The sequence below is a fragment of the Helobdella robusta genome (genome assembly GCF_000326865.2).
Source record: "Helobdella robusta unplaced genomic scaffold HELROscaffold_10, whole genome shotgun sequence".
NCBI classification, from domain to species: Eukaryota; Metazoa; Annelida; class Clitellata; order Rhynchobdellida; family Glossiphoniidae; genus Helobdella; species Helobdella robusta.
The window spans coordinates 580455-604002 of NW_008703571.1; the positions used below are offsets into that span (position 1 = coordinate 580455).

At 36.1% G+C, this 23548-nt stretch overlaps 2 protein-coding genes across 2 annotated transcripts; one reads left to right on the forward strand and one right to left on the reverse strand.

Moving 5' to 3' along the window:
• Positions 1-205: 205 nt before the first annotated feature.
• On the reverse strand, positions 206-3938 carry HELRODRAFT_189989 (hypothetical protein). The gene is made up of 7 exons (XM_009011767.1): positions 3748-3938; positions 3460-3533; positions 2966-3097; positions 2676-2760; positions 2462-2567; positions 2232-2352; positions 206-2080 (listed from the first exon to the last, which is right to left on the reverse strand). The coding sequence occupies exons 1-7, from the start codon at positions 3776-3778 to the stop codon at positions 755-757; spliced, it is 1875 nt and encodes a 624-aa protein (XP_009010015.1). The 5' UTR covers positions 3779-3938; the 3' UTR covers positions 206-754.
• Positions 3939-5693: 1755 nt separating this feature from the next.
• HELRODRAFT_166528 (hypothetical protein) lies at positions 5694-22894 on the forward strand (the record flags this gene model as incomplete). The annotated part of the gene is made up of 5 exons (XM_009011768.1): positions 5694-5831; positions 5985-6062; positions 6267-6434; positions 6934-20671; positions 21732-22894. 5 exons carry the CDS (start codon positions 5694-5696, stop codon positions 22892-22894), a joined length of 15285 nt encoding a protein of 5094 aa, XP_009010016.1.
• Positions 22895-23548: the final 654 nt, after the last annotated feature.

The following is a 23548-nucleotide window of genomic DNA, read 5'->3' on the forward strand; positions in this document are numbered from 1 at the left end:
AAAATATTATAATTTGTTGATGGGAAACCGAAGTTTTTGATGTATATTAACTGGAATCGCGACCGAATAGCTATCGTTAAGAATTGCCGTACTATAGTTCGATTTTTCCGAAATGTGGTTGGTGCCTGTCTATATAGTGATTTAAGCTTTTTTCACGATTCGTACAATGGCGAGTTATTTATATTTAAATTTATACCAGACGAGCAAACTAGAGCAGAACATTTATTCAAAAGTGCATGCAAATTAAAGGATGAAAATTGTAATACATATTAATATTACAGACTCAATAATAATATAAATAGCAATAATTATAACAACTAATAATTATATGAATATAATTAGTTAGTGAAGATAAAGATGAAAGAAATGATGACAAAGTTCTTTCTCAAATGAATGAATAAATTGAATGAAAGATGGCATTGAGTCCAAAACTGAGTCCATGAAAGAATTGAATGAAGCGTTCAAGTCAACAAAATATTAATTAATTAATTAATGAACAAACTAACAAATTAAATTTTATTACAAATTACGTTATTTAATATATATAATTGAAAGATTAATTGAATAGTTGGTTAATCGGTTAATGAGTTTAACGAAAAGTAAATCTACAATCCAGGTTAAATTTTCAGTCAATCAATTTTCATCATGAAAGTTTTAATTATTACCATCATCATCACCATCATCATCATATTAGAAAAATCATCATCATCATCGTCACCACCATCACAATCAACAACACCACCATCACATTCACTCAAACCATCCAAAGCATCCGAAGACCAATCAAGCTGAAGATGGCGAACGCAATGATGACGATGAAAAAGTCTAGCAACCCAGCGGCAAACATTCTGATTAGTCCACTCAGCAGCCTAGCAGACCTACGCTGCTGCGTTCTTATTGGTCGGGCAGCAGCAGCCGGAGTGCTACCATTGGTTGGTGATGTAGAAGCAGCGGAAGTTGATAGGCTTTGCTTACGTTGTCTCAAGTTTGAGCTGCTGGAAGTTTCAGATGCGGAAGCTGTTGATGCAGAGGTTGTAGATGGTGGTGGTGATGATGTAGTCGCTGCAGCTGTTGATGATGACGACGTGGATGAGAATGCAGTTGACGATGATGCCGATTTATTCTCCTCATTCAACTTGCTGGATGACTGCAAGGTGGTGGTTGCAGTAGCAGCATTAGCAGCAGCAGTAGTGGTAACAGCTTTACTGCTACTGTTTGTAAGAGACACATTTGTTGTTTTTGTGACCGGTTCTGGAGCAGATGCAGTTGTTGCTGTGGCTTCTGTAGAAGTCATCTTAGCTGTGGTCATCTTAGCAGCTGCAGTTGTAGTGACCACCGAACTGCTGTTGCCTAAGTTAGCAGCACTACTAACCACAACACCACCAGCAGAAGCTGTAGTAGATATCCTGGCTGCCGAAGCGGCAACACTAGTAGTCGTGGAACTAGTGTAATTCCATGCAGTAGAAGAAATAACGCTGGTAGCTGCAGATATCGTTGCAGTTATTGTTGTACCTGATGAAGCATCATCAGCAGCAGTAGCAGTAGCAGCAGTAATTGTTGCAGTAGTAGCAGCAGTGTTAGGAAACGGCCACTGTCTGTAGTAGTCAGATGAACTGAACATAGGGTTCATGTAGAAAGGATAAGATGGCATTCCATACACATTCTGTTGGGTGCTAGTCCCTGGAGTCTGGTGTGTCATCAATGGTGGTGGGGGCGGAAATGGAGGGCAGAAGAAAGGAGGAAGAAGAGGGGGAGGGGGGAGGAAAGACGTGGGAAACTGTGAGGGCATATGTGGGAGCAGGGAAAATTGGGAGGGCGTAGAATTAGCGGGAGGTGCACCGCCAAAGTATGGAAAGGCAAAAGAAGGAGCAAGGGGAATATTGGGAAAAGTTGAATGTTGATTCAGTTGAGCTGCCGCTGCTGTAAAGAACTGCTGCTGATGTGGCATTTGAAGATTTTGTGCCGGTGATGGGCCAGTCGCACTGGTGGATGTCGGTGCTGCCACTGACGTCGTCGTTCTTGTCGTTGCTGCTGTTGTTGGTGGCGTCTCTGAACTTTCAGTAGTCTTCGTTTTCTCACCCTAGTAAAACATTGTTTAATAAAGACAAAATAGAAAAAAACACATTTCAAAATCAAAAAATCAAAAGTTACACTTAAACACCTACAATGGCAAAGCTGTAACAGCAATAAAACGAAATAAATAAGAATGAGAAATGAACGAACTAACGAACCTGCATTTTGATTTGAAGTCCCAGTTCCTTGGCCTCCGCATTCAACTTCTTGCTCAGCTCCGTGACGGGCAGAACGAGATTGCATATTGGACCGCACTGTGGGCACTTCCAATCTTGAGATCTGCATGGAAAGTTAGCAGCACATGCACTACTTGATTAGTGAGGTTCATTTAATGGAGTAAGAGTTAAACTGAATGAAAAAAATAGTAAAAAAAGGCACAAAAAGATACTTTTTGGCAAGAATGCGTCGTTCATCGGGGGTGTAGTCGAGGGAACCTATGGCCCCATTGCCGTGAGAGGGCATGAACCCAATGATGCCAAGTAGGGCTGTTCTTACTATCCAAAAATAAATTCATCTAAAAATTAATTTTCATCTACAAATCAAAGGCAGTATTTGATTAGTGAATGAGTAAAAGGTAATTAGATTAAATCAGATTCTCTAACATGACCAAGATGGCTGCCATGTTTCAGGGTGGTAGCCAGAGATACTAAGGCAGATTTTCCTGTTAACTTCAAATCTTCCACTTGGCTTTTGGAGACAAAAAAATTATTTTGCCCTTTACTTTCAATTTACTTCTTAAATAAATATTCTTCTTTGGAGTCAAGTAACAAAAAAAATTGAAAAAAATATAATTGAAATGGCTAAAAACTAACAAAGAACTAACAAACAAAAACTAGCCAGCAAAGAACAACAAAGAACTAACTAGCAAAGAACTAAACAACAAAGAACTAACAGTGAGTAATATAATGCTCGGAGGTTTCATCGGATAGTCCGGTGGAAGTACAATCCGGCCATGATACAAACCATTCTCAAACTCTGTGTCTACCGGCCCTCTGATTGTGAAATGCCATTCAAACAAATTGTCCTAAAAAGGAGATAATTTCCATTATATATACATATAATTATATTATAATATAAAATAACAATATAATAAATAAATAAATATAATTTAATAAAATTATAAAAAGATTGTGAAACACAATAAATTTTGGAAAAGATTCAGTTAAAATATAAATTTTATGAATGTTCGCATAGTATTTTATTCAGTTAATCAGTCTTTGTTAGCACACCACCAATACTTTTTTCACATGAGCATAAACTTTTCCTAGAGCATATCTAACAAATAATTACAATATTTCAGAATGGGAAAGACAAAATAAATAAAAAAAAATAAATAACAAAAATGAAAAAGAAATAACAAAAATGGGTAAAAATAAAAAAACTTACTTCTAGTGGATGGGCAGAAAACTGTTCAGTTTTGTCTTTCAGTTCTTTGGCCTCTCTCATTAACCTTTTCACAGCTGGTAGAAAGAAGCAAATTACTTAGTGAAACTTAACTAAATAAGTGACAGTATATTTATTGTATTAATTAAATTATAAAAATTAAATTTGCATTGTTTCTTGTTGTTTTACACAACCTGAACTTACCATATCATGGGTGTGTGTGATGTGGACAATCTACACTGGTTTGATTTTTTTGGAAAAAATTTAAGAATTAAAAAAAAAGCAACTAACCAGGGCTTCTTAAATTATAACTTTGTTCCATTGATTTTCAGGATAAACTCGGAGAACAAACGGCGAAAATATAAAAAAATTTAGGATGAGGTAATGTTTTGCTCAACACTTCGAGTTCATATTTTGTATTCGATGTAGTTTTGTACGCAAGAAGGTTCCTTGTTATATAAACATTATACATTGAAATAAAACCGTATCTTTGAGTAACTGGTGCACATACAAAATAAACTGGCATCAAAAAGTTAGAAATAAACTTCCCAATTGTAATTTTGAAGTAAAAATTGACTAGCTGTTAAAAGCGTATTACCAAACTTTCCCATACGGTAACTTATTTTGCATGTTTGAGCATGACTTGTTAAAATAACTGTTAAAAGTATTATTTATGTTCAGAAACACATCTTTTATAAAATACCTTTTACAAGACTAACAGAATGGCTTTCATACTTGCCACATCATGCATTTTCTCCATCAATCAATTTTCATTGGTGCTTTTAAAGTTTACGTGGCGATGCTAAAAATTCTTTAATAATTTATATTCTAGTTATGGCTGAGTGTCTATTTTTAAATAAATTTAATTAATAAAAAAATAAATGAACATAACCTAAATGATAGTATCTCAAAACTCAATAACAGAACCACAATGCTTTTTGGCGACAGAGGAAAAATTTTTCAGTGATGAAAAGATTATTGATTAGTCAAACCATCTACGACCCGTTTGTTTTGTTTAAAATTTTCCTAATTTTTTTTTTATTAAAAAACAACAATATGGACTGAAAATTATGGATGAAAACGAAAAGCAACGTAAAATTGACGAAGCTAAAAGAACGGTTGATTAGCCAATTCTTTTTTTCAAATTTTTGTTTCAAATATTCATTCGTTTTTTTTCTCATGGATTCGCCCTTTACGTGGCTTAACAATTTTTTTCGTCTGCCAAGTTTTGTTAAGTTAACAAAACTTGGCAGACGAAAAAAATGGATATCGTCGTTCCGGCAATATGAACAAGATGACACATCCACAATCAAATTTTTCACATTAAATATAAAATTCATAAGATATTCTGTTATTCTTGTTTTAAATTAATATTAAAAAATTAAATCGTTAATCTTTTCTAAATCTTTTTGTTGTTTTTTTTTTTATTAGAAATTGAATTTTTAAAATCATTAAAATTTAAAAGTTAAGATTAAATTATAAATTGAATTTTGAGTTTTTTTTTTAATTTGGATTTGGTTGATTATATTATGTTTTATGCTATTTATTAATTTATTTACTTATTTTTATATGTAAAAAAGTAAAAGTTAGTGACTAACTTTTACTTTTTAATAAAAATCAGTTGATTGTGATTTAAGTGTAAAAAATAAAAAATGTATGGTTCATTCATTTCATTTATTCAACATGTAATGAATGCACCCATACATGTATATAGTATAGTTGTATGTATTTTTAATTTTATTATTATTTATTATTTTATTCATTATTATGCTTATGTATAATTATAATGTACTGATGTATAACATATGTTTTACTTTACAGTGTAAAGCTTACAACACATACTCTGATAATGTCTTCTATCTAAATATTATTATTCAACATCAACTATTATGTTTTCATTTACGGATATTAATTTTAATGTAAAAAATAATTCATTTCACATCGTATGACTCGTGACTCAATTAAGTCTGATGACTTTTTTTTCAATTTAAAAACAATATTTTTACTATCTTAAAATAATATTAAATCATTTATTTTATAATTAGCTTGGAAAACATAAAAGGAAAAAAGAAGTAGTTAACACTGCAGAAGAAGACAATTCCTTAGTCACTAACATCTTAAATTTTACAATACCGACCACTGATGAAAATTCTGCCCTTATGGACTTCGACAATAATGGTATCAGTAATTATAATAATAATTATAATAATTATTATACAAATAATAATTATGACACTATGCCAGGCTCATTGTTGAGTGAGGCAGATGTAAAAGAGAAGATTATTGTGCTGGAGGAGATTTTGATTGGAAAGGAATCTGTGATAGAGTCTTTATTGCAAGAGAATGAGTTACTGAAATCTAAAATTGAGTCCAATGTTAGTTTTTTGTTTTAATCTTATAATCTAATTACTCTTTATTGTAATAACTAATAACTTGATTGAAATATTTTTATCACAAGTTTTACTATCGTTTAAATTAATTTTGTAGCTGTTACAAAATTAATTGTCTATTAATTGATAATATTTCAGAATGATGGTCATGTTAGGAGTGATTTACCGGTGCCTGAGTATGACGTCCTGACATCTGTTGAGCAGTACAAATCTAAAGTACTTCAAATTTTCTACATTCATAACTGCTGCATCTCTTCTAAATATAAACATTTCTGGTTTATTTACATTGATTTAATTAATGAATTAATATACATTTTTTTAAATCTCTGAATTAGAAAGAAAATGGTGCTAAATTCGCTAAATTAAATTAGATAAAAAAAAAATACTGATCTAACCGGCATATAAAAAACTAAATTTCAGTTAGACGAGTTTGAAAGTGCCTTAAGACTGAGGGACAATACTATAAAGCAGTTGAGACAAAAAGTAGAGCTGATGACAAAGAACAGGGATGATGTACAGTCCGAGTACACAACACAGATAGACCAACTGACTTCCGACGTACATACACTGCAGTCTCAATTGAAAGAGGTGTTATAATGCATCTTGTATTTATTGTATTAGATATTTTCACACATTTGTATATATATTGTATATATATATTGTATATTATATTGTATTTTTATATTTTCACACATTTGTTGTATAATACCTTTTGTATTTTTTCATTCTACATATATACACATATTTGTTGTACAGCTATTTTTTGTATTTCTGTACAATACGTATGTATGCGAATTTGTATGGTATAGCATCTTTAGTATTTTTGTATACAGATGTGCATGCATTTGTTCGTTTAATGAAGATTTTGTTTTCAACTATTTTAGAATTAAATAATTGATGTATGCGTTTAACATTATTATTATCATTACAGTGTGTTCTGCAGTCAATTGATATCATAATTATTTTAATTATTACTTAACACTTTTTTCTATATAAATGTAATAAGATGCTGAATGAATAATTATCTTAATATTATAACAAATATTTCTATTATTATCATAATTTCAACAATTGCATGCTTCAAAAGGCTGGACAGTGGCTGGACACAAAATTAGGCGAGTCATCTGCCATGGCTCTACAGGGGGCGAAGAATGAGATCTTGGCTTTGCAGAAGTCCTGCCTGCAGAAGGAACAGCAAATGAAGTCGCTGCAGGAGGCAATCAACCAGCGTGATCTCGCCATGCAACTGCTCATACTGCAGATTAATGAGGTGAACAGCAAGTACACCAGCGTCTGCATCGAGGTGACCACACTCGAAGAACAGTTGGTCGAGAGGAATGTTGAGATCATCATGTTGCAGGAGAGTATCAAGAGGAGAGATATGGAGGAGAGTCGTGAGAGGGTTGAACGTGATGAAGTGCTGGATGGTATAGAGAAATGTACAAAGTCACTGCCCCATCAAGCTGTTGTTAATTCGCTGGTGGCCACTGAAGCAACATTACATGTGCCTGACAATGAGGCATTCAATAAATTACTGAATGACCAGCTTGCTGCTCTGAGGGCTGAGTTGGATGAGTTCTATGGGCAGGAAATCTCAAAAATAAAAGAAACCTGGTCAGATGAACGAATGAACGAGAGTAGAAAAATAGCAGAAGAGATATCAAGGTTGGAAGAGGAACGCATGAGGTATATGCAGCAGGCAACGATGTGGCAACAGCAATATGTTCTGTTGAGTCAGCAGAATATCTCAAGCTCAGATCTCGTTCAACAGGTCAGTGAAATGACCACTGAAAATATTAGGCTGAATCAACTAGTTGATCAGTTAAATGCCCAGAGTAAGATTTTATTGAGGCAATCTTCACAAAACTTCAACAAACAACAATCGCAATTGTTCTCATCATCAGCATCATTGCAGCCCTCTAGTCAACATTCAAAACCTGAAATTGACAAGCAATCTTCTAACATTGAGTTGCAGATGTTGAGGGAGCAGTTAGAAATGTTGAAGAATGAAAGAGTTGATGTGATGGATGTGTTCTCAAGAAAAGAGCATCAGATGAAAGAGATGGAGAGTAAGATTGCAGAGTTGAGTGATGAACTGAACAGATTGAAATCTACAAAAGATGTGGATGGAAAAGAGGATGTTGGAAGAGAGGAAGAGCACTTGATGATTTCTCATTTGCAAATCAGTATAGCAAAGAATGAACAGCACATTGGAAGATTGACAGATGAGAAGAACAAACTGGTGAATGAAGTAGCGGCCTGGCAGAAGCAGTACATGTTACTCAGTCAACAAAATGTATCAAGTGCTGATTTGGTTGAGCAGATTAGTTTATTAGTCACAGAAAATATACGACTAAATCAGCTGGTTGATGAACTCAACTCAAAACTCATCGTCAGCTCGTCCAATACACCAAAGATGAAAGCTTTTGATAAAACTCTATCTCACTACAATGATGGTGAACATGATGGTGACGTTGTCAGGAAGGCATCATCAGCAACCATTGATGCATTACGTTATCAGACAGGTGATAATTTCAGCGCTGATCTCGCTTCAAAACGGTGCATTGAAGATCTTGAGAGTCTATTTTTCACTAGAGAACAAATGGATGAGGAGGTCAGTCGAAAAATTTCAGCACTGAGAGCTGAACTTGAGGAAGATTTTGCGGAGAATGTTAAAAGAATAAAAACTGAACTGACTGACAAGCACGAGCTGGATGTTGATAGACTCAACAACGAACTTGCCACAGCTATCAAAGTGAAGCACAAGTTTCTGGAGGAAGCGACAACATGGCAGAGGCAGTATGTGATGTTGAGTGAGCAGCACATCAATGATGGTGAGGTCGTGGAGAGGTTGAATGCTCTCGATGATGAGAATCAAATGTTGAGATCGAAAATTGAAGAACTTGAGTTGAAAATAAAAAATGCAGACACTGTTTCAAACGATGTCGTTGTGAACTATGAGAACAAAATAAAATTACTGAGTGCTGATTTAGAGAAAATGAAGATCGTCTCAGTTGAGTTGGACAAATCATTGAAAGAAGAAAGTGAACTTAAGTTGAAATACCTGAACCAAGTAAGAAGCCTTGAGGGAGAGCTAGTGCAAGTACAAAGGGAATTTCATCAAAAACAAGTTTCACAACATCACCAGGACGAACAACTCTCCAGACAGCAGCAACAACAACAACAACAACAATCAGATGAAGAACATTTGTTGCTCATTAAGCAACTGCAACAATCTGATGAAAAACATTTATTGCTCATTAAACAACTGCAGGACCAACATCTCCTGGATGTTGACCAGCACAACGAATTATTGCTACAACTTTCTCAAATCAATCAGTCTCATGATTTGGAAATTATTAAATTGCAAGGTTATTACGATCAAATGATGGTTCAATTGAAGAACAAACTTGATGAAGAGCATCAACAAACGTTGGAACGACAAATCAAGCAAGATGAACAAAGACTTGATGCGTCAAATAAACAGTTGGAACAACTTCAACTTCAGTTGCTCGAGCTGACGCAACAACAAAATATACAAATAGCTCAGAAACAGCGGGAGTATGAAGATGAACTGAAAGAATGGCGACACGAGGAGGAAAGGCTGAAGAAAGAGAATGCTCAACTTTTGGATGGATTGCTGGAACATTTGCATAAGTTCAATAAACTTGAGTTACAACATAAAGAACGGTTGAACAGTTTTCAACATCGGAACGACGAATTTCTTAACCAGGTAAATCAAAAAGAACAAGAATGTAATCAACAACTACAACAAAATAAACAACTTGTTGAAGATAATCAACAACTACAGCAATTAATCAATCAGCTGAAGCAACAGCACGACAATCAGATCAACAAAATGCACCAAGACCACCAACAACTGCTCAATGAAATGCAACAGCGATATGATCAGCGGCTCAGAGAGTCTAAGGAAGAAATGCAGAAAGTCCATGAAGAGAAACTTGAAGAAGAGAAACAACTGACCAGCCGACTGAAGCAACAAAATGACCAACACATCAGGAGACTAACTGAGGAGATGCAGCTCTTCAAAACAATGCATTCGTCTCAGATTGATGCCTTGAAACTGGATAACAAACATGCACAGGACACTAGCGAGGAAATGATTAAATCATTGAGTGAAAAAATTTTGCTGTTAGAAAGTGATTTGTTTAAAAAATCATCAGTTATGAGTGAGATGAATGAGAGTGCAGATGACCATGCACAACGTACACGCAAACTGCTTGCTGAAGCACAAACGAAATATGAACTTCAACTGAAAGATGTTAATGAATCTAATCAAAAGCATGCAGATCAACTACTTGCCACCATTGATTCATTGAAAGCTGAAGTTGACTCAATACATTTGAAATATAAAATTGAATTTGATCAGATGAATGCCAAACACGAAGCTAATCTCAGAGAAATTCAACTCATTCACGAAGGTGAGCTCAATCAGCTGAGACAGTCCCACCAATCGGCCATGGATGGATTAGAGTTGAACATGAACAAACTGAATGAAGATTTATCGAAAGTTTCAAGTGAACGAGACTCTGTTATGGATTCACTGCAAAACATCTATAGGGATAGGGTTGAATTGAAGCAATCTTTGGATAAAATCACGCAAGAACGAAATAACTTGGAGAAAAAATTGAAAAAACTGGTCGACAAGGACAAGTTTCTATCCATTGTGAAGTCAAAGCATGACAAGAGGGACGTTGAAGACGCTAGTGATAGCGAGAACACCTGCAGGGCAGATGAGGAGAACAACAGGTTTACTGAATGTAGAGTTGATACTAAGCAATCGGTACCTACACTTTCTGAAAATGATTCTAATGCTGATAAACTTACAGTCGTTACTAAAGATTTAAACCAGAGAGTTCAACTCGCCAGGAAAAATGTTTCATCAGCGCCTCAATCATCTTTGCGGCAGAATTCATTCTCATCACATCCTTCTCTGGCGGCGTCATCAATTTTCCTTGAACAAAAATATCACCAGTTATCCGGTGATATTATAAAGCTGAAATCTTTTGTAGAGTTGATTGACTCGCGGATTTTGAAATTAAATAAATTACTAGCAAATTGTAAAGTGAATAGATCAAATTTAATTCCTGCATCAAACGTTCAGGGCGTTGAACAAAGTGAAAATAAAGTTACTGTGAATAACATTAACGATAACAAGATATCAGAAAGTGATTATTATTATTTCAATAAACTAACAATTAAACTAAAGCAGTCTAAGAAAGCCAGGTCCAATGCTATGAGACAAATTGGTATGATAAGTAACCTGCTACTTCTACTGAAACTACCGAACACAGCAGAACAGGCTAGCGAAGTATTCACCTTTGAAGAAGCTTTTAAACAACTGGACGAAGACTGCGTGAAAATACACGACGATGACGACAACGATGATTATGATTACGAGGATGATGATGATGATGATGAGGATGGTAATTTTAATAATAAACCTAACTTAACAAATGAAAACTTTTCATATGACAATGTTTCTACTGTTGAAGTTGTGGATAAATTTTCTGTTGAAAATAATAATGTTGCGGTAGCTGAGAATGACAATGACGATCCCATATCATATCAACAACAGCAGCCACTGAATTCCATCGAAACATCGCTCCATCCTCATCATCAACATGATGAAGATGAAGATCAGAGCCCAACTGTAATGATAACAGAAAGTAGGCTGGTGGAGATTGAAAGTTTGAGGGCATCTCTTGCTGATGCTAACGAACGAATTAAAATTTTAACCCTAGAAAGGGAAAATGATATAACGGAGTTTAACAGTAAAATTTCCGACATGTTATCTGAACAGCAGGGTATAAAACTTGCCGTGCGTGAAAATATTCATGCTCTGAATGAAAAAAAATCATTGTTAACTGAAAAACTGAAACTATCTGCATCAACTATTGAGAACCTAATTCAGGAACAGAGTAATTTGATAAACAATCATGAAAAGGAAAAGGCAAAATTAAATGTTGAACATTTGAAGTTAAGAAACGAACTGACAAACAAAGTTTTTGAGTTAGAAAATGAATTGAAACTTGTAATTTCAAATGCCAAAAAACAATCTGTGGAAGACAAGTTAAAAGTGGAAACATTGGAAAGAGAAAAATTAATGCTGGAGCAGGATTTTGTTAGTGAGCTGGATGGAAAAAGCAAGGAGTTTGATAGTCGAACGAGAAATCTTAGAGAAAATTATGAAGCTGAGATAGAACAGTTCAGGAAAAAATGCACGAAACGAGATGAAGATTATTTGAAATTATCTGATGAGTTTGAGTTGTTACAGCTAGATAGAGATAAACTTCTCAAACAAATCAGCAGTATCAAGCAGGAAGATGCAAAGTCGTTCTCACAGCAGCAACAACATTTTCCATCATTAAATTTCAAGCAGCAACGCCAGCAACCACAACATCCGCAGCAGCAACAACCACAACTAACTGAAAAAGAAAATATTGATGAAACATTGATGATGAGGTTGAATTCTTCTCGGGAAGCCAAGGAAAGTCTGCAAACTAAGTTGAAAAAAGTTGAACAGCAGTTGGAAAATGTTGAAAGCGAGAATGTAAAACTCAACAGTACAATCTCTATGTTAAATAGTGAACTTAATTCTCTGAATTCGTCAAAGCCCACCTTAGTAACGGTCGACACAGGCACAGAAACATCTGCCATTGAACCGTCGTCAACAAACATCACCAACGTTACTGGGACTTGTAACACTGTTACTTCATCCTCAAAACTGGTGGACTCGTTACAACAAGAAATCAGCTTTCTAAAGAACTCAATTGAACGTTTGACAAAAGAAAAAGACCAGCTACTAATTCACGTTGTTAGCAGGAATCAGACTCTGGAACTTGATTATTCCAACATGGATTTGCAACACAACGATGATGAAGAAGAGGAGGAGGGCAGTCATGACGATCGATACATTGATCCGAAGGTGAAGTTGTTGGAAGCTGAAAAGGAATTGTTGGCCAGCATGTTGGAAAAGGTGAGTGTGGAAAATGAGAAGCTACTGTCATATTTGAACGATCATTCGGATGCTGCATTGAACGCTGGTGCCGTCAGAGGTGGGATTGCCTACAATAATGATAATGTTATTTTCATTAATGATCTTGAATCTTTGAAGTCTTCGTTGTTGGATGAACAGGGGCAACATGTATATGTACTCAGTGAACGACATATGGAAACGTTGAAGTTGAAACTGCAAGAATCATTTCCTAAGAGAGTTGATGACAAGGATTGCCAAGTTATGTTGGAGACACATGAAAGAAATAATTCAGCATCTGGTTCAGCAGAGTTGCACCTTGACGTCGCATCAGTCGTTGCATCACATTCAGAACTGGCAGATGTTGCTGATGCTACCACTCAGTTTGACATCACAACTTCAAGCAACAAGTATACTGAGACAACTAATCCATCGTTATCGTTGAGCAAAAAGTCTACTGAGACAACTAATTCGTTATCATCATCAAGCAACAAGTCTACTGAAACAACTAATCTATTAATGTCAACAGCAGCTTCTCAAACGAATTTGTTGGTTCTCACAAACTCCTCTACATCAACAACATCAGCAAGTTGCAGACACTCCACTATGCAAACCGATGTTGCAGCAGTTGTTGATGGTTCAACAGTGGCAGATACATGGCATGGAGATTTTTCCAATGAAATTTTAGAACGAGCATTTATCATGGCAGCGTTATCAGCAACATCATTAGCAACAACATCAACAACAACAACAGCAGCAACATCATTAGCAACAACATTAACGTCATCAGCCACGGAATCAGCATCTGAAATAGCTAACGAACAACAAATTAAACTTCGGAATATTAAGAAAGCCAGGGTTTTGAAGAATAAAAAACTGCAAGAAAGAGAGTTACAACAGCAGCAACAGCAGCAGCAACAACAACTACACCAACAGCAGTTGAATGATACAAACATCAGCCAACAACAACACATAAAAGATTTAACAGATGAAGTGAATTCTTTGAAGATCGAATTAGATGAAATGCAAAAAAAGTACAACGAAGCTATATCTACAATTACCGTACTGCAAATCAACGAAATGAAGGCCACAAATGAATCCTTAAAAGAGCAGATAGGCGCACTGATGACCAACAAGAGTGAGTCCGATATTCAGATATACGCCTCACGGACTGAACTACTTGACCAAAAAAAACAACTTGAACAAGATGTACAGAAGCTGTCCGATGCGTTACATGGAATGGAGATGGATAGAAACGAACGTTTTATTCAAGTGAGCACTTTGGAATTAATTCTGCAGGAAATACATTCAGAAAACATGAAATTGAAAGATGAATTGTTAGTTGTAAATGAGAAAGTTAATCAAATGAATGGTGAATTGATTGAGAAAGATAACCAATTGAATGTGAAGGGTAAAGAGAATGAAAATTTATCACATTTGATTAACTCTTTAGAGGAGCAAGTATTGAGACTGACTGCTGATGTAGATGTTCAGAATGCTACAGTTTGTGATCTTCAGGGTAAGATTGCCAGGTTTGAAGATGATCACCAACGTAAACTTTCTGCTAGTGAAGCAAGGTATGAAAGCGAATTGGATTCATTACAAAATTATTGTAACAGTCTGTGGATCGCAGACGAAAAACGTTTATTTGATTTTAAATTGAAGGTAGAAAAGTTGGAAGGTGAAAAACTGGATTTGGGAGCACAATTAAAAGAAAGTGAATTGAACAACGCAGACCTGACTAATCAGATTTCATTACTCTCTGAGAAAGTTAAAGAGAGATGCTCTCTTATAGATAACTTGACTGATCAAATTAAGAATTTAAATGAACGACTACTTGAAAAAGATAACAAACTCCGTGCATATGTGGAAGATTTAAATGGAAAAGATGCAGAAATCACGGCGATAAAAATAAAATTAGATGAATTAAACGAGCACCTATCGAACAAAATCAACATCGTAAATGAACAATCGTCATCACTTAACGCTTGCGAACTTGAATGTAAGAAGTTGCAGTCGAATATGTATGAAACTGAGAATATGCTCAAGCAAAAAGACGAGAAATTGTTGATGCTTAATCTTAAAATTAATGAACTAAACAGTAACATCGCAGAGAATAAGATTGAAATTGATAGACTGAAAGTTTCAAATGAAAGTATCGTTGCCGAAAAAATGGAACAATTGAAAGTTATAGATAATTTGAGCGATCTTAATAAACATTTAGTGGCAGAGAGTGATGGATTAAAGTTAAAAATAATCCAGTTAAGTTCTGAACTAGTTGGGGAAGTAGTTGACAATGAAACTAAACAAATTGAGAAGGAGTGTCATTATGAAAAAATAATATCGGAACTGAATGACAATATGAAGGCTTTGCAATCTGAACATGGATTAACAACGGATGCTTTGAGAACAGAAATCCAAACTCTTCAGAAATTATTTTCCGGTGAGAAGACTGAACTGATGAATGAATTGATGGAGTTGAAGATTGAAAGGTCAAGGTTAGATCAGGGTTATGATGAGAAGGTCAGAGCGTTAGAGCATGAAAATCATTCAAAAGTAAATGAAATTAACATGATTAGGAACGAACTCGAATATGAAAGAAATGCCAAATCTGATTTGTTGGCAAAAATGAGCTTAATCAACGAGAACGTAAATTACCATCATAAAACCTACACGGAAAGTTTGGAGCTATCTAATGCAGAAGTATCAACCTTGAAAAGTTTACTACAAGGTAAAGATGATCAACTATCAGATTTGACACAACATAAAATAATGCTCCATGAAGAAATCACTGATCTTCAAAATCAGTTGAAAGCCAGTCAATCGATGGAATATGAACATAATATGAAACTATACGAACTGAATGAGTATTGTACTATTATGCAGTTACACCATTCAGACAATGCGAATGAATTGCTTCAGGAAATTGAATCTTTGAAATTTAAACTCTTGTCCACAACAGCGGAATATGAAGCAGAGATGAACATTTGGAGAGCCAAATATGAAGAAGAGAAATTGTCGTTAAGTGAGGTGTTGGATAAACAGAGCATCTTACTAAAAGAACACAGTCTTGAATTAGCAGAACGTGATGAGTCTATTCAATCGTTACATAAAGAATTAACAGGCTTCAAACAGGAAGTGACCTCACTGATTGGAGTCATTGAATCCTTGAAAGATGATTTGATGATGGCAACCAGGAATGAAGCGGCAAAGTTGACAGCGCTTCAGGAGCAGCTTGAATGCTCTTCAAAGGAAGCTGCTCATGAAAAGCAACAACTGATTGAGGCTCTCAAAGATGAGTTGATAGAATGCAAATGCTTCAATGTGAAGCTGGAAGATAGTGTTGAACATTTAAAAAATCAGCTCTCAGGTTCAAATCAACAAATAAGGGATTGTGAAAATAAGTGTCAGTTACTGATGTATGAGTTGTCAGATTTCAAAAGAAGCATATCAGCCAAAGATGAACAAGTGAGAGAATTAGAAATTGAAATCTTAGACAGTTCTGTTAAGTTCCAAACTCTGGAATTAAAAAATAAGAACCTGACCGATAAATTGAAAACGTTACAAGCTGAATACGAGCTACTCGAACAAACGTGCAGACATGAGAAGCAGCAGCACAAAGAAATCTGCGCCAACGTTCAAAAGCAAATGATGGACATTACGAATGAACTGATATGCGAACGAAATCTGACCTCCAGCTACAAAGTCGAAGTCGGTAGATTAAACGCAGAGATTGTTCAACTGAACAGCAAAATAACTGAGCTTATGAGAAAATCAAACGAGAATCATGCGGGGCGTAATAATTACAGTGAGGACATGAATGGGTGTGATGGTAACGTCAAAAATGTCAGCAGAGTCAACCAGACGAAACTATCGAGGCACAAAGAAAATGGATGCGCATTAATACACATTGACAGGAGGGTTGAGATGGTAAAAAAGGGCAGACATGTTGTATCCATGGTGTCGGAAGCAGCGTCAACAGCATTCACGGCAAGTAACAATGATGTGGCACCGACACTTGAAGCATCATCAAAAACACAAGATTCAGCCTCGGCAGACAACAACAACCTGCTAGCATCACTGAAGTCTGCCAGACTGGAGCACGCAAAACTGTTGAAAATTAAAAAGCAGCAAGAAAAGCAGATAGAGAAGTTGAAAAATGATCTGCTGACAGTTGATATAAATGTCAAAAATCTATCCATGGTCAACAATGATTTAATCTCGCATAACGAGGAGTTGAAGTTCCAGTTAAACTCCCTGCTAGCAGCTGAAAAGAACGTTCCAGAATCAACAGCAGCAGCAGCAACGGATGTTTCATCATCCAACGCGAAGATGACTGTGGCAGTGTGTGATGACTCATCTGGTCATCGTCAGGATGATGTCAATGACTTAATTGAAGATAGATCATTTCTAAGCGCCTCTACGACCAACGACAACAACGAAGGTTATCGTCTCAGCAACGACAACAACGAATCAACCAAACCACACAGCAGCAACGTTTCCCATGCTGACAATAAATCCCTTAACAGATGCAAAAATTCCACCGATGCTAACAACACCAACGGGAATAATAACGTACACAACTTTTATAAACTGACATCATATCACGAGATAATAAACGCTGACCTGATTAATGATAGCGATGACGATGATGATGAAAATGTTACAAACACTGCTGGTCTTGCGGTTGAAGATGGTAGTATTAGTAATACTAATGAGGATAATGATAATGATGTCCAAACAGCAGCAGCAGCATCTCCAGACGTTGTTACCAATCAATCAGAAGTAAAGGAAAGATTGCAAGAAGAAAATTTGTCTCTTACAGACGCACTGTTCGTCATGCAAAATAAACTGTTAGTTGCCAACACCAAAAATAAACAGCTGATTGAAAAATTAGACAAGTTGGAAGATCAACTGTTGGCTGTCCTCGATGAGGTTAACAAGAAAGATCAAGAATTATTACTGTTGAAAAGTGAACTTAAGTCAAAAGTTGATAGTGGTGGCAGTGATGGGGGTAACAAAGGAAAAGAGATGTTAGGCAATGGTGATGCTGGGAGTGGTATCAATAACCTTCCTAGTGATGCTGTCACTGCTGACGAGAGTGATGCCGATCTGAAAAATTATGAACTGGTGGCTCTGAGAGAGGATAACATGAGACTTGAGGAGAAGGTTGATGAGTATGAGATGTTGGTCTATCAGCTGCAACAAACTATCCACGACATGCAACAACAAACTACTAAAAATGAACAACAGCAACCATTAATTGATGATGAGATTAACACGCTGAAGGAAGAAAACGCAAAGTTAAAACATGAAAACGAGCAATTAACTTATCAATATAGACAGCTGAATCGAGAATTTAACAAGCAGTCCAACGCCTCGAGCACTTTAGATGATGCCGATGAACTCAACTTCAACAACAGCAACGGCCAACCCATTTATGCAACAACTGGTTGTCTTGTTTTGGCAGCCAACAGTGCAAGTTGTGATGTCTCTAAAAGCATATTTAACGATGCGAACAACTCTAGTAACAGTGTCGAATTAGGAGCTGATGTCGCCACCACCAGTGCAGCAGCTGAATTATATTATCGTGACATCAAATCGCCTGCATCATTTTCCGGGTCGGAAACTTTCTTGCTGTCGGACGATGGCCACATGTCCTGTTCAGAAATGGACGATATGTACGGTAAGCTGCAAGCTCTTCAAGCTGAAAATGAAAAGTTGAGGATGATTATTAACAACGGCAGATGTAAACTTGCAGATGATGACGGAGGTATTAACTTGTCGATGTTGACGACAAATACAACTTCACAATGCGTCGCATCGACGTCATCCATGTTGTTGCTACCATCAAATTTGAGTCTGTCGTCACCGCAAATCGGTCAAAATGTCGAACAGGATGAGTTGAGGCATGCGTCGGCATCATCAGCAGCACTGAAGCACGTTCAAGATTACAGCATGAGCAGTCTCGACTCGTCATCAACTGCTGCTACTTCTTCAACTTCTGAAAAAATTAGGAAATTCATCATGGCCACGACGACTCAACAACAACAACAATCGCCTAACTCACAACAAATTCAACAACTGCAACTGTCGCCACCGCAACAACCACAGCTGCAGCTGCAACATTCACCTCGCAGACCGTCGTCGTCATCTTCATTGAATGCAGAAAGATTCCTGGTACTAACACCCAGATCACTGACTACTTCGACGACGGACTATCAACTGGAGATTGAACTCTCTCGAAACAAGACCATCGATGACTACATTTTCTTACAAATCGACTTCAGAAAGTTCAAACAAAAAGCTCGCTGCGAGTATACGAAACTAAAAAATCGCCTGGTCGAAACTCTGAAAGACTACAACATGTTGAGACTGAAGTACAGAGACCTCTGTGATAGCGTAACATTTCATTCGCTGGTCGACGCCAACCTCATGACTACTGAAAATAATACTCTAAGGAGACGAGTTGAACACCTCGAGAAGCTTCTTGAAACTAATAAAAATCTGCAGGCCATTGAATATTCCATCATTAACGTTGGTCATGATCTTGGGCGAGGTGGTGAGAATAATAATAATAATAATAATAATAATAATAATAATAATAATAATAATAATAATGATAATAAGAGCGACAACGATGAAAATTATAATTACAATATTTCTGATGATGATAATGCTGATAAGGTTAACGTTGATGGTGATTCTCTAGACAAAGTAGTTGCTGAAAACCAGATGCTGGTAACGACTGTTAATGTTTCAAATGAAGCTGTGCCAGCCGCTGCTGATGCTGCTGACACTGATAATGAGAAAGAGAAAACTGAGGTAGAGGATTGGCCAGAGAGAATAAAAATTTTAGAATCTGAGTTGACGCTACTAGAGCAGAAGTGCAGACAGTTGAAACATAGAAACAGCGAACTTGAATCTTTATTATTATCATCAACATCTTCAACATCATCTGATGATAAAGAACATATACAGTTTGAAGTATCTACCGCCATATCATCGTCGTCACCATCATCCATTTTGCATACGACCACAACTACAGCAGCCACAACGTCTGCGGCCACAGCCTCAACCACAACAGCCGCAAGAACGACTTATGACGTTTCTGTGACGACTGACTCCATTAATAGCATCCAAACAGCTGATGATTACACCCAAACTACTATTGATGATGATGGTAATGGCGTGTACATTAGTAATAGTAGTAGTGGTAGTATTGGAGTCAAGGATGAAGATGATGAAGATGATGAAGATGTAGAGGTGGGTGATGATCGAAATAAAGATGGGGATAATAATGATGGTGTTGTTGTTGTTGGAGGTGATGGTGCTGTCGCTCGCGAACGACAGCCACTACAACTTGCTAATTCTAAAAGTAGAACTAGAAGAAGAAACAAACACAGCAAGCACCCATCTACATCAACGTCTAACATTCAAACGACCAGAACATTGACATCTGCCACAGCAACAAAATCAACAACACAACACCATTCTACCATCGCGACACACGCAACAACAATTACATCAACTTCAACAAAAATTGCATCAGCTTCAACAACAATTACAACAGCGTCAAACATCGCAGCGATAGCTACTACAAAAACGCCTTCAGAACCATATCCAACAACATCTCTGATAACCACAACCACCACCACAGCCACAACCACAAACAACGACATCAACCAGAGCCTAGATAGATTCAAATTTTTAAACTGCCCCACTTGTAAAGATATGGAAAGAGAGTGCATACAACTGCAAAAGCAGCTGATAGAGTTGGAAGAGAAGCTACTACTCATACAGCAGCGTGACGCTGTCGTTGCAGATGGTGATGGTGTTCAGCTGTTTCCATGGCTACTACCATATCAGGCTAGTCTATTTATATTTATTCTCATGTGTATACATATGTAAGTATATTTTAGCGTATTTATACATTTTCAATGTATGTATGTATGTATGTATGTATGTATGTATGTATGTATGTATGTATGTATGTATGTATGTATGTATGTATGTATGTATGTATGTATGTATGAATGTATGTTCATGTTTGTATATATTTTCTTTGTATATATTTTTGCATTTATCTTTTGTTTTGTGTGTGTATCTTTGTATTACATATGTTTTGTCTTTATGAGATGTATTCTAGATTTAATGGATATTGTTGTTCTGTATTTAGATGTATGTGCATGTTCTTATGCATGTGTGCGTGTGTGCGTGTACACATGTTTTTCTTTGTATTCGTGTGTGTGCGTGTTTGTGTTTGTGTGTGTATCTCTCATTTGCATGCTTATTAACTAAATGTTTTTTTCCTTTCGTTAAGGTGTGTTTCCACTAACTAATACTTTCATACCATGCATGGCGTAGTTATAAATTTTAAATCTTTATCTTCTACGGTTGTCATTATCATCGTCGTCATTGTCATCTTCAGTTTTATCTTTATTCTTTTCTAAATTAATTCTAAAACATAATATCCTGACGTATGTATGTATGTATGTATGTATGTATGTATGTGTGTGTGTGTGTGTGTGTGTGTGTGTGTGTGTGTGTGTGTGTATGTATGTATGTGTGTATGTGTGTATGTATGTATTGTGTATGTGTTTGTGCGCGCGTTCAAATTTGTATTATTTATGTTTTCTTCACACATCTCTCTATTGTACTGTGTCTTGTATCGTGTATTTGGGGTTGTAGTGTTATGTTTTGTATTTCAGTGTATTGTATTTGTATACAACCCAACGTATTATGTATACGTTGTGTTGTATGTATGCTTCATTGTCTGTACTGTACATGAATACATGTATATCTTCCATTCCTTATATGACCTTAGGAATCTCTCAATGCGTTCCAATTTAACCTGCCATCAGCAAAACGTTGTGTAAACTCATCAGATAATTACTATGATTCACGTGAAAAAGATGCCAATAACGATGACGATGATGGTGGTGAAGATGGTGATCATGACGTCATATCTACACCGCATGTTCGGGATAAGATGGCGGGTGATGGCGATAAGATAGCGGGTGATGGTGGTAAGATGGCGAGTGATGGTGATAAAATGGCGGGTGATGGTGATAAAATGGTGGGTGAATTCAATATCATAGAATTTGGTGATGGGAATGATGATAATGAGGATCGTCGTTGTCATCTTCATCGTCGTTCTAGCCAGCATCGTGATCCTCTCAAGCAGACATCCAATAAAGCGAGTACACCGCTCAAAAATGAGGATAGGCCTAAATGCGTTGGCAAATTGAAATCTAGAGAGACTGCTGTTGGCGATGAGGAGGGGAGGAGGAACTATAGAGTAGAGAGATATTGCAAAAGAGAGAGTGGTGAATCAAAAACTACAAACAAATCATCAAATAATAATAACAATAATGGCGGTAATAATAATAATAATAATAAATCAGTAAGAATGATTAAGCCAAAAACAGTTACCACAAAACCATCAAGTTCTTTTGTTTCCAAACAAAAATCAAGTCGACCCGATATTAATAAGTCATCACTAACATTCACTTCATCACTAGTTCACTCATCGTCACCATCACTTTCATCATCAACTATTCATCCACAACCGTCGCCATCATCATCATCGTCGTCATCATCGTTGTTTTCAAGAACTAAATATACATCAATGACGAAAGCGTCATCGACTTTAACGTCAAAAATGACATCACCCATGAGGAAAGTATCACCTCATTTATCGTCTTTGTTGACGTCATCATCTCCGTCATCTATCGTATTTCCATCATCAGCAACAACAACAGCAACGACAACAACAACAACATTTTTGGCATCATCAACAAATGCTACGACGTTGCTCAACGAGTTGAATGACTTGAAAGTATGCTATGAGATATTATTGGACGAGAAGAACCAACTCTGTATACGCTACGGTAGGGAGAGGCTGATGATGCTGAAGGAGATGAACGATCTGAAAGTCAAAATGCGAGAACATCTGGAAAACTCTCGAGATGCAGATGAGGATGATAATGAAAGTGATAATAATGATGAAGGTGATGGTAACGATAAAGATGATGGTGGTAGCGAGTGATAGTGATGATACTGAACAATTTTTTGAAGAGAGTGATGCTTAGGACCAAATTTAAAATATCTAATCTTCTGAAATACTTTTTCGGTCTTTGAGGAACTTTTATAGTTCAATTTTTTATAAATTGTTTTTACTATTCATATTATTTCGTTTCGTTTTTCCATTATTTGTGTCACTTTATGATTGTTTTTGCTTTTATTGTTCTTTGTTAAATTTCATTTTTTTTGTTTTTAAAATACCGTCGAAGGGTATTTTAGTACTTTTTTTAATGAATTTTTTACCAATTCTAGCGCGCACGCACAAGCACATATACTCAAACATACCTTTGAACGTGTGTGTGTGTGTGAATGATTGCTTGCCTATTTTTTTGTCTTTTTGAATAGAATTTAAATAAAAGTTATTTTGTTTAATTGTGTTGAATGGGAAATAAAACCGAAACTATTGAACTATCTTTTTGGTGGTGATGGGGTTTAAAAATCTTATATTAATATCTTTTCTTCTTCAAATTATTCTGCCAAAATATACACCTTTTTTGTCTGGAATTTGATAATTACATGTATACTACACACACACACACACACACACACACACACACACACACACACACACATACACTTTTATAATTTTTCTCTTTAAAATCAATACACAATACCAACA

What these genes read in the sequence shown, in the direction of transcription:
- HELRODRAFT_189989 (XM_009011767.1), bottom strand. Translation starts at nt 3,778, where the DNA reads ATGGAACAAAGTTATAATTTAAGAAGCCCTG. An exon ending in TTATAATTTAAGAAGCCCTG is followed by an intron (nt 3,534 to 3,747) that starts GTTAGTTGCTTT and finishes TCTTTCTACCAG; the next exon opens with CTGTGAAAAGGTTAATGAGA. An exon ending in CGAGCATTATATTACTCACT is followed by an intron (nt 2,761 to 2,965) that starts GTTAGTTCTTTG and finishes TGTCTCCAAAAG; the next exon opens with CCAAGTGGAAGATTTGAAGT.